General features: G+C 44.5%; 1 protein-coding gene across 1 annotated transcript; it reads right to left on the bottom strand.

Moving 5' to 3' along the window:
• Positions 1–2,664: 2,664 nt before the first annotated feature.
• On the bottom strand, positions 2,665–11,992 carry LOC307088281 (26S proteasome regulatory subunit 4). The gene is made up of 11 exons (XM_079754131.1): positions 11,977–11,992; positions 11,406–11,459; positions 10,734–10,830; positions 9,542–9,666; positions 8,975–9,160; positions 8,642–8,770; positions 8,217–8,313; positions 6,772–6,961; positions 5,459–5,610; positions 4,389–4,543; positions 2,665–2,965 (listed from the first exon to the last, which is right to left on the bottom strand). Exons 1-11 carry the CDS (start codon positions 11,977–11,979, stop codon positions 2,831–2,833), a joined length of 1,323 nt encoding a protein of 440 aa, XP_079610257.1. The 5' UTR covers positions 11,980–11,992; the 3' UTR covers positions 2,665–2,830.
• Between the last annotated feature and the right edge of the window lie 268 nt (positions 11,993–12,260).

Below are 12,260 nucleotides of genomic sequence, written 5' to 3'. Positions count from 1 at the left end.
GCAATATTTTTCTCCATGTATTGGCCGCACTTATTGGCTACGTAAGACCTGCATTGCACCAGGCAGTGGCACTTGATGGGAATAAAATAAATATAAACACATGATACGGAATATCAAATGATTATCGAACAGCAAGTCATGACTGGTATTTGTGCAGGTATTTTTTGTTGGCCGATAGTGATGTCAAACGCTATTTTATATTGAGAAAAACGATGCAGGGCGATAGGTATAGGCTACGATGCGTAGCTTAGTGCAATTTGCTATTGGTAGATGCGCATCGCAGTCTTCCAGAAAGTCTACGCAAAATTGAAGGCGATCGCCACTTGGCGACACAGCGGGGAAGCCATACAACCTGTTAATTTAGATCAAAGATATAGGCCTGTTCACACATAGGCGTGGATTGGGGCAATCTCATTCGCCATTCAGAGAAACACATTGGTGTTCAATGAAGAAGGCACATCCCCTGTGTGATAATGACACGCAAGATACAATCCCGAGGTTTATTTAACAAAGGCGCCATCTACTGGGTGATATGGAGAATTAACCTGCGACTCGAGAACTCAAGACAAATCAATCGAACTATTTTGTTTTTTAGTGACCTATTAAAGGTTTTATCACCCCCCCCCCCCCCCCCACAGTGATTATTTTATAATTTAAGAAAGTCACTATCTGAAATTAAGTTGTAATTTTCTTCTTGCTAGAGGATAAGCAATCTCATCCAAGCCCCTAGTAATCATTGTGTGCGTTTAAAACAGTATGGCTTGAGTTGATCCATAACATGAAAAACGAGACTGAACCGTAACAATTCTTTTTGAGATATAAAGCTATATATAAAGCTCAATCTACATTAAATTAAAGGCCTTTGAGGTTTCTAAAAGTCTCTAGTGCTGAAAAACAGCATTTATAACGTAAGATGCGCTTTTTAAATAATTGCAACTTGGGGTATTAATGCTGATTAGCCAAATACTTTAGATGACACATTTTCCAGTATCGGATATTATGCAGTACGAAAAATGCATCCCATCTGAAATCATGAAAACTATGCAATGATTTACCAAGAGTTTATATTTCCCACTGTCAAATTTAAACATTTAAGCAATTGTCAACTTTGAAAGTTTTTAATATATTGGACAGTAATCACTAAAAAACTAAAACCGTAGTGTAATGTCTTCAAAGTCATTCATTAGAATCAGATAAATCTAAATAAAGCAAGCTATTTTTTGAGGCCATGCCCGAAACCTTATATTCCATTTGACATATTGGTGTGTCTTGGCACAATTGTAACGCACAAACATTAACTCGAAGAAACATGCTATGTCTGAATGTTCCAAGGTTTAAGGCAGGATTTGTGTGATAACATGTATGCTATAACCCTAACCCTATGAAAGAGTAGCCTCGGAGAACGCTCAGACAAGCTACTGATGGCCTGTGGTGTGTGTTTGCTCTCATTCAGCCACATTAAATCATACACCACTTCGCTATAACAACAAGTTTCGAGTGTTGTACTCCCATGTCCGCAACATGTTTTTCTCCCTCTTTTCCCGTTTGCGTAACTGGCTGCTGATGTGTGAGTGGTTGTTGCAGTTGGAGCGCGTGACTGATTTAATAAGGTGGTGGGGAGAGCAGAGATGAGGGAGGATGGAATGGTGGGGGGAAGGGGGGGTCTGCGGCAGGCGCATTCCCACTGAAGCCTAAATGGGGGGGGGGGGGGGTCCTTCTTAGTGGCTGGAAGCCTGCAGCATTGGGGCCGCTTTCTGCTGAGCACCCAGTTGCACATGGCTCCACATCAAATGGAATTAAATCAATGTTGGTTTTCCTCCCCGAGTGTGTGGCGGACTGAAGTCCGGTGCACGCACGCACACACCCACTCGGGGCCGGGCGATTTAGCTGTATTAAGATCCACACGCCTGGAGGGCCTGAAGGGTTTGTTGTTGCTTGACAACACGAAATTCAAGTAAAAACGATGTACTGTAATTTGGAATACAGTGGCGATTGTCCTGTTTGTGAAATGCAGAAATGCTTCTGCATTTCATGGTAATATTTTGCCAACCAATATTTTGGCGATTGTCCTGTTTGTGAAATGCAGAAATGCTTCTGCATTTCATGGTAATATTTTGCCAACCAAGTGAGCTGAATGCTTGTCAAAGCCAAGCTGTGAGAATTTGCCGTTACTTAAAAAGCAGATACATGCCTGCCTCTTGTACACAGTTCCAGTGAAGTTTAGAGTAATTAACTGTATGGATCTTAACAGGCCCATTTAATTAGTCTCACTAGAACAACCTCCACACAGCACTTTGATGTTATTGTTCTATACCTCTCGCATGACGTATGCGCACCTCTAGCTGAATTAATGAATTATCAGGTCGTTTGTGCCCATCTATACCAAAGAAGGACCTTGAGATCAAAGTAAAAGTTTGTTTTATACCTTGACTCCACTGGAGAAGCCAGAGGGACAGAACTGGTACCGTGCCCATGTTGTTACAAATTACTTTGTGATTAAATAGGCAAGGATGAGAGCCACAAATCCTTTTTACAACCCTCGACAGATGCTGGCCATCTACTTTGGTGGGTGGTACAGCACTGCAAGCCAAAAATGTAGAAGTAAAACAAAAAATAACGAATCAAAAGATCTTCACAGCACCAAATGTTTTTTTATTTTTTTTATTTGTCATAAGTAACGGTAACAAGAGAGTGGGGGGGGGGGGGGGGTAAAGACAGACATTACATGCACAAAATATATCAAAACTCTCTCTTGAGCACACCGCCTCTCATCTCCGCTCTCACTCACGCACAGGGTCGGGGGGGTTGAACTAGGGTGAAAGGTCAGAGTTTAGAGGTAGAGTCCCTCTGGTGTTCCCTCCTGCTTCTTGTAGAGGACGTTCTCCTTGGACTTCTTGAAGTCCTCGTTGGTAACCTTCATGCGGCGCTCCCGCAGCGCCATCAGCCCCGCCTCCGTGCAGATGGCCTGGGGAGAGAGAGAGAGAGAGAGAGAGAGAGAGAGAGAGAGAGAGAGAGAGAGAGAGAGAGAGAGAGAGAGAGAGAGAGAGAGAGAGAGAGAGAGAGAGAGAGAGAGAGAGAGAGAGAGAGAGAGAGAGAGAGAGAGAGAGAGAGAGAGAGAGAGGAACAATGTTAAACTGACTCAACAGTTCAGTGTCCTCTGATGAACCTTGACCACGAATGTGTGGGCCGTCGGCCCATCGGTTGTGATGACTAATTGATTTTATTATACTGGGAAACAACAAAAAAATAACCCTCTTGCGGGTTAGATCACATGTCTGACGTGTGAGGTCACTGAGAGGCAGAGAACGGGAAGCAAGTGGAAGACAGATATAACATGAATAAGCACTAGAAAGTGCTGACTCCTCCTTGCCTCGATCGGGTCGTCCATAAAATGGGAGCTTAACCGCTGGATCTCGTTGTGACACGCGGCCATTACAGATGAGAGACATGATTGGGTTATGATGGGCAACAGTTGCTGCTGAAGTGCATCGTCATCGACCAATTTGCTTAGTGAAAACGGCTGATCTGACAACCCCTTGCTAACGACACATCCCTGGTGTTGTTCCATGAGACGCCACAAGAGGGCAGCATTGGGGCGGTGTTGAGGAGGGGGACGGAGAACAGCAGGGCGCTCTCGAGTTGGGTTTGCACTTCGATTTTCTCCTACTCACCAAATTAGCTTCACACGCAATGGAATAATTAAACAGTGTCAAAGCAAAAGTGAAACCGAGACACGGCTGTGGCTAGGGAGCAAGCGTTTGAGAAGCATCGACTATAAATACATTGGGTTAGAATGTCTTACTAGTCGGATACAGCAAATTAAGTGTAATTCGATAAGTCAAATTCACTTTGTGGATTGATGCCAGATTCCAGGTTGAGCAAGAACCCCGCCCCCCCAGTGTTTAGAGACAACCCCTGTGAGAAATTATGATCTCAATTTCACAGACAATAAAAGCCTTGCCTGAGCATGTTTATTTCACTCATGGTGGAAGGCAGGGCTCTATCACCCTCGCCTGGCCCACATGGGCCGTTCATTTATATTGTAAAAACTGCGGTTCCTTTTCAGAATAAAAGTTGACGACAATGAGTTTGCGAACACGTCCATCTTCTGCCGTGACGCAGCAGCAGCTCGCAGCTTCCAGATTGTTTAAAGTGAATCTGACGTCTCCTGGTCTACCAGGACTCTATTCACTGCAAACAACAGACTCATAAAAAGGCCGTCTTTTTATTCTTTATGAAAGGCACAATAAACAAGAGAAATAATGGGATCAATTATCAGAAACACTCAGACTAGGTCTCGTATAAAATCACTCAATCTTGGGGGAAGGGCGTTCGACTCAGGCGGCCGGGTTAATGAAAGAAAACCCAACGCCTTGGCCCATCAGTACCTTGATGTCGGCTCCTGATAGGTCGTCTTTGGCCAGGATGAGGTCATCCAGGGTGACGTCATCGGCCACAGTCATGCGACTGGTGTGGATCTGGAAGATCCTACGCTTGGTCTTCTCGTCGGGCAGCGGGAACTCGATCTTGCGGTCGATTCTCCCTGAGGACGAGACGATACAGAAAACTGTTCAATATTCATGACACGCGTGTGCTTAAATATTAGAGGGGCACGATAGTGTAGTGACTTGTGTGTGCATGGCATGTATGTGCATGAGAAAAAAAAATATTTAAGGTGTGTATTAATCAATGTCTGGTGTGCAACCGAGTTTTGACGCCAAAATTTAAATTTCTTACAACAAAACATGTTGTTTGGGTTATATTCCGCCGTCTAGATAATGTAGTTATTTATTCACAAAGCCGGTCTCCGGCTTATAGGGCTTAAGTAACGGCGTAAGCGGTACTCAATATACCCAAGCAAATAATGACGGTTGAATATCTGCGTTAAGTGCTCGTTTGGGCCCAGTGCAAGTGATGGAGGAGCGATGAGACTGATGTTCATGTTCACCGCCTTTCCATGACTGGAAGTGCGCCATTTACAACTCCTGCTTAATAAGCGTGGCAGGAGGAAACACTTTAAAATGGATTAGTCCGGAGATGGCATCGTCGCTCTTTTACATGCCGTGTCGTTGAAAATGTTGCCGAGTGCTTTGTGTAATTGTGATGGTGAAAGCATGAGATAGAGAGCAAGGGAGAGAGAGAGAAACAGAGTGTGAGAGAAAGACTAAATTGGAGACAGAGGCTAATGGAGAGAGATGGACAGGTCAGAGAGAGTGACAGAACGAATCTCAGAACGAGAGAGAGAAGAGTCAAACAGTGAGCTGGTCTAAGAGATGGAACCTGTGTGTGTGTGTGTGTGTGTGTGTGTGTGTGTGTGTGTGTGTGTGTGTGTGTGTGTGTGTGTGTGTGTGTGTGTGTGTGTGTGTGTGTGTGTGTGTGTGTGTGTGTGTGTGTGTGTGTGTGTGACACCACGGTTGTGTATATGCGAGGGTCAGACAGACGGGGATGGGCCAGTGACCTGGTCTGATGAGCGCAGGGTCCAGGGTCTCTATCCTGTTGGTGGCCATGATGACCTTGACGTCCCCCCGGGAGTCAAAGCCGTCCAGCTGGTTGAGCAGCTCCAACATGGTCCTCTGGATCTCCCGCTCACCCCCAGAGTTGGAGTCGTATCTGGAACGAACACACACACGACTGTTGGACACAACATACAGGTACACTCTCCAGCTGTGTGAGAGACAGTGATGGTGAGAGAGGGTAAAATACATTCAAAGTACATAGAAAGTCCTCCTTACAATGTAATTAACTCTGATTCGCTATGTAGTTTATTCATTGCTTTGCAAATAATGCAATCGCCTGTCTGATTTGTATGAGACTGTATCTACATGACTTTGGCAGTTGGCTGTGTGTGAAATATGTATATGTGTGCATTTCTATCAACATTATCCTAGCAATAAATGTGTGGGACCAAATTGCTTTCCCCTAGAACTTTAAGGCGGTCTGACCTGTATCTGAAGTCCATATAAAGTGACTTTAGAGGTTAAGACAACGTGCTCAGAGCCACCAGACCCCATCTCTGCCCCTACATCATGTCCTGCTGTCAACATCCCGGTCACACATCATCCAGTAGACAATTAGAGACCAACCCTCTGACATCATCCCAGACCCAGGGTTGATATTTGGCCCTGATGCACCCTGCCCCCACATTAGCGGTTCAAACGGGTTATTAAACCAGCTAAGAAGCATCAGCCGCTCTTGTTGGCGAGTAGTATTAAATATTTCAACCTTCCCAGTTGCCCGTGGCAACAAAGCATCTGCCCTACCCACGCAGAGTTTTAAGACCTGACATCACGCGGGGGTCACACCCAGAATGAAGTGGGCGGGCACGGAGGTCAACCATTAGCAGTAAAAGCCAAATCATTTCTTGCCCATCCGACCCACTCAAAAAATAGCTCTATTTACAGCTCCATCTAATACATGCAGCGGCAAGACTTATACAGCTTCCACCTAAAGTGGTGTTATGTTGTTTTTAACTTTTGTTGCGAGTGTGAACCATCGACACCAGATGACGCAAGCACCACACTCAGGTCGTCTGAAGTCTAGCACATGCTCCTGCTTTCTCTCACCCTATTGCTTCCTCTCATCTCACTCTTCCTCCCGAGTTGTCTCTTTCTCACCCTTTTAGGTTCCTCACAATCTTCCTTTCCCTCCTTCTCGAGGTCTTACTCCCTCTAACCATCCCCAACCACCTCTCTACGGCTCCAACTCTCTCTACCAGTAAGGCTATCCCACACCTCTCCGGGCACCCTACCCAAACCACCCCTCTCTCTCTACCTCTTGGTTCCGATGGCGTCGATCTCGTCGATGAAGACGATGGAGGGGGCGTGCTCCTCCGCCACCCTGAAGAGCTCTCGTACCAGCTTGGGCCCGTCCCCCAGGTACTTCTGGATTAGCTCAGAGCCTACCACACGCAGGAAGGTGGCCGACGTCTGATTGGCCACCGCTTTGGCCAATAGGGTCTTACCTATCCGGGGGGAGGAACCAAAAAGAAGATGGAATGATTCAATGTTCAGAAGTTTAATCAGATCACCAAGTTTTATTAAAGGAACCTGTTGACAGTGGGATTAAATTTTACGTGATCTATATGGAAAACGCAAATGGTCTGAAGGGCTTTGATGACTGCATGATTCCAGTCTCATGAGGGAACAAATGATTACATCACATTTTATTTGTTCATTGCCGTCCTGTAATTTTTGCACGCGTTATGAATGATTAAGCAATTTTCCTAGATTTGCAGCGTAGGAAAAAAAAACACTGATACAAGCAGCAAAATGGGAAATATACTCTCCCCTTCAAGATACAAGCCTTTTAAAGGTATTTATTAAATGACTAACAAAGGCATAACACCACAAAATAATAGCTCTTCTTCTGTGTATCATACCAGAAAGTAAAATACAATGAAGCACCATGCACGCAGTAAGGGGGCAGACAGTGTAGTTAACGATGCCCACCGAGCATCACCCAACCGTCTCGGAACTTTAAGCTCCTAATTATCGTTGGCACCAGGGGTCGGCATGGCAACCGATTTCAGAACCCCTTGAACAGATGGAATACATCGCCGCCTAATGAGATCCAGCCCTGATCCGTCCATCGCACAAATAAGATGCAACCCTCGGATTTCCAAAAATTTTGAGGGAAAGTTTGTGGTGTACCATATCCATTTGAATCCTTTCTGTGTGGTGTTAGCGGAACACGTTGACAACAGTGTTAAGAGTGTGCGGGCGCCGGCATGCGACCTGGAGGTAGCCCTGGGCGGGCGGCGCCGCCGCCGCCTCGTGTTTCCCGGCGCGCTGGCCTTTAAAGAAGGTCTCCACTGGCCTGTTGGCATTTAGCCGCGCTGTCAAAGCTGCCTGGCGTCATTTCAATGTCCCGTTTTCATCTGACACAGGAGACGCTTCGCCAACGCGAGGGCTGATAGATGATAATGACGGTAATGTACAGTGACTAAGATGCTGAGACCAGACAAGGTTGTCCCCCTCTGTGCTACATTTGCTGCAAAACGGTGCCGGTTCAGAAAAAGTAAATTTCTGCGCCATGTTGGACTCAAGAGGGAAACATTATGACAATCTGACACATGACAGTATTATTTGGAATCATTAATATCTTAATAGTGACCATTTTCCCAATCAGATTCCAAGAATGAGATGCCCATAAAGCCATCCAACTGGAAACCGATTGGCATCCTGTCAGAGTAAAAGGTGAAAGTATTTAATCCTGACCTGTGCCCGGTGGTCCGTACAGGATGACTCCCTTGGGGGGCTTGATCCCCATCTCTTCGTAATACTCTGGATGTGTGAGGGGCAGCTCCACAGACTCCTGTGTGTCGTCAGTTCAAACATGCATCCATTAAGACAAAGATGGAACGAATCAATAAAAATGGCAATGCAAATTAAACTGCAGTTTTTAATCACAAAGTTCAATCAAATAGACCAGTAGATGTTTGTTTTCAGGCTAATCAAATACATAAAACATAGCTCAGTGGTAGAGCATGGCATGAACACTCAAAGGTTATTGGTTGGATTCCCAATGCGGTCGTCAATGCTAGGAACTCATGAACTCACAGTAAAGTGCTTTGGCTAAAAGCGCCTACGAAAGGCCATATTTTACGATAATATTAATACGATCATAATCTAGATAGATGTACCTTGATCTCCTGGATCTGATTGTCTAGCCCGCCGATGTCAGCGTAGGTCTCCTGGGGAGCTTTCTCTACCTTCATCACTGTCACCAGGGGGTCAGTGTCGTCCATCAGTACCCCAATAACAGCATGTACCTACAAAACACACATTATATACCACACAAAATCCCCTCAGACCCCAATAGCATACACACCATTCAAACACTGTTAACGGTTAAGAGGCGAAACAGATCTATAACATGAGCTTGCACAGTCCTCTGGTTCCCACGCTAACAGCCCGATGCCTCCCATTATGAGTACCCCGACCCTGTAGACATCGCCCCTCGGGCCGCCGGTCACCTTGTGGTTGAGCAGCACGGAGCAGCCGGGCTCCAGCAGGTCTTTGTCCACGAAGGACAGGATGCTGACGTAGTGCTCCGAGCCCACCGAGGTGGACACAATGGCATGGTTGTCGTCGATGATCTCCTCCAGCGTGCCCACTGACATAGGGGTCCCACGCAGGTCATCCACTTTCGACCTCTCTTCCTGGGGTGAGAGGAGAGAGACAAGGTGAGGGACGTTACTGGTTAATGGCCTTTTAACTGCTCCCTTTGCTCTCGGTTCCCTTTTTAAAAAAAACGCTTTCATCGATGTGGCACAATGTGCACCATAGCAACAGTAACTAAGCGCCCCAGCAGACCTCAAATAGATCACAATGGTAAACCAGCGTGAGAGCTTATATAAATATAATTAAAAAGAGATGGTTTTCATTTCTAAAGCTCAAAGGAAAACACCTATAGCGAACCAGTGAATGGCATGAATGGTGAGGAGCATGGTTGTAGAATAGAGGCTAGCAGAGAGACGAGAGAAAGACGGGAAGCATGGATGGAGTGTGAAAGGAGAGGAGGAGGGGGGGGCGGTGCTAACCTCCTGTTTCTCCTCAAGGGGCTTCATCTGCTCCTGGTTCCTGATGAACTCCTCCTCCATCAGCAGGTAGTCCTTGATTCTCTCCTGCTTCAGGAGCTTCAGGCGGCATTGGGTGTGAGGGGTGACTGAGAGGGGACAGATGGAGAGAGGGTGGACATGGTGGATGGTTGGTTTTTTTCCCCTTCCTAATCTCCATCAAGCTTGTTTAAAACCAATCTTTGTAGACGCATATTCTAGCTGACCTAATTCCGCCCTCAAGGGCTCCAACGTGTTCCCTATTTGATGCGATTTTAATGAATATTACATTGACCATCATGTCTTTTATTTTTATATCACAACTATTCATACAGACAACGACGGCGCTGTCAACCACGCACAGCGACAGCGAGCTTGTCGGGAACAGTTAAGGTTAGGCATCCTGCTCAGAGACACCTCGACACTCAGCTAGGAGGAGCCGGGGATCGACCCAGAAACCTTAGTCTAGCTCCTGTCGCCCTCTTCTTTTTTTAACCGGAACAACTTTGTATTATAACGTAATCTATCTTCCTCTACTTTGAATCCACAGGGGGTGTATCATTAGTACATTCATAATAACAACAGTGTCGATTTTTTATTAAAGGTTATTAGATGCGGCAGAATCTACCACAACATGCAAAACACTAAACGACAAAGCAGAAACAATGAAAATTTAAAATAGTAATGACTTCCAACATCCACCCAAAGCCTGAGCCAGTAATCCCCAGAGCAAATAAGCATGTACGATACATTATGCAGAGTGAACATTTCTCTGGTTTAAATCCAGGTAGGTAGCACGATGGCTATTATTATAGTACACACAGTGAAGCGATTCCGCTTCCATGGAAACAGCAGGAGGGAACGTGTGGGCAAAAGCCCAAGCTAAGCCTTAGTTCATAAGAAAACACAGAGAAACAAGCGCAAAACACAAACGCACAAAGAAAACAAATGCTTGCATCCTCAGGGCGCTAAGTACTGAGGGGATGGAAATTCAGTGCTTTTTTTGTCATATCACACTTCTTTATATATTGAGAAAAAGCCAACTATACTATTGCAAGAGCAACAAACCTGCCCGTTACAAACACAACTCAACCAGTCATTACTGTTCTATTCAATATCGATTACTTCCCAGAAAGGCTCATTTAATGCCTTTTACTTTTAAAAATGTGTTCCTTACCTAATGGGAGTTTGCTGGCAGCATCAGGTCCCTTTGTCCTCTTCTTCTTCTTGCCAACTCTGGTGGGAATGGGAGGCTCATACTTCTTCTTCTTCTCCTGCAAGGAGAAGCACAGGCAAAGATATCAGATGACAAGAAAACATCTCTATATATACACAATGAGAAGAACAAGGCTCAGACTCCTACATGGGTAACCACGGGTCGATAGATTTGGAACACTGAGCACTTAATAGTAATAACGAGAATACTAATTTGGCAAAGAGAAATTAAGCGTAATAATGACATTAATTCACATGCCTTTGTCCAATACATGAGGCATATAATCAATGCAAGCAGCTGGAAGCAGTTCTCTCCTGAAATGGTTATTGTTCATTTTCAAGTTATTGAAAGAGATAACGTTTTTTTTTAATTACTTTTCAACACTGTAATAAATCAAATTTCAAAGCAACACGAAATAGACCTGATTGTACAACCAGACATTCGATCAAACTAAAAAATAAATAAAAACTGCTTGCGGTTAAGTCAGTGGATCATTTGGTGATCCTAACCAATTTAAAATGAAATAAGTCATGGTAACAGTAGGAGAAGAAGCTTCTAAACAATGCCTCACAATCAATCATACACTTTACAAACGCATCGACAACTTCACTCTAACAGTTTTGTTTTTTTCACCTTGTCATCCTTCTTTCCTCCCCCCGGACCGTGGCCTCCACTCTGGCTCTGACCCTGAAACAAAACACATCGATAAACTGTAAATGCATGTACAGTACTGACAATATTGTATGAATTTGCTTGTTGTTGATGTTTTGTTAACAAACATATGAACACCGACATATTAGCCAACTCACGTCGCCTAGCAAGAAAAATCTATTAGCTTGTTTATGAATGCCTCGGACAGACTTTATTTGTACATGGATGGCATTAACATACTTATAATATGTTTATTGAACTGCAACTACAAGAGGATATAACATAAGCTATAACTTATTAATCGACAGTCGTTGCTTTGGGACGTTTTATCCGTTCAACGGGGTAGCAGACAGACGTAACGTTAGCTGATAATGAGCTAGCGAGTTTTCGCACACACTATCGCACATAATTCACATCTGAAACTTAAATTCAACCCCTATACGTTCGCAATGAAAGAATACAACGATCCGTTAGAATAATATACAGAATTGTAGCAAAAAAATACGTTTCATTGGAATGAGGCTATGAGCTTGAAAATTGCTTGCTCACTTACCATTGTTTCGTGTCGCTTTTCAGTGACGTCAGAACGACCGTACGGAACACTGCATACGACAAACTGTCTCACACCGCCACAAACAAATCATGGGAAGCAAACTTGTGGTGAGCCGATGAACACCTTGTTATTAAACTTGTACAGTCTCTTAGCAATCAGGTAGGAATTGTGTTATCAGAAACTGCTGCGATACCTTCTTTTAATTTAGATGTGAAGGTCATTTTTAAATTGAGGTTTTAATCTGCATATGGAAGTTATTTAAGTAACACAGGGAAAGTTAAACA

Source organism: Pollachius pollachius, assembly GCF_949987615.1.
Source record: "Pollachius pollachius genome assembly, chromosome: 16".
Taxonomy (NCBI): Eukaryota; Metazoa; Chordata; class Actinopteri; order Gadiformes; family Gadidae; genus Pollachius; species Pollachius pollachius.
The sequence above is the reverse complement of the archived record's forward strand: the minus strand, read 5'-3'. Positions and strand labels throughout refer to the sequence as shown.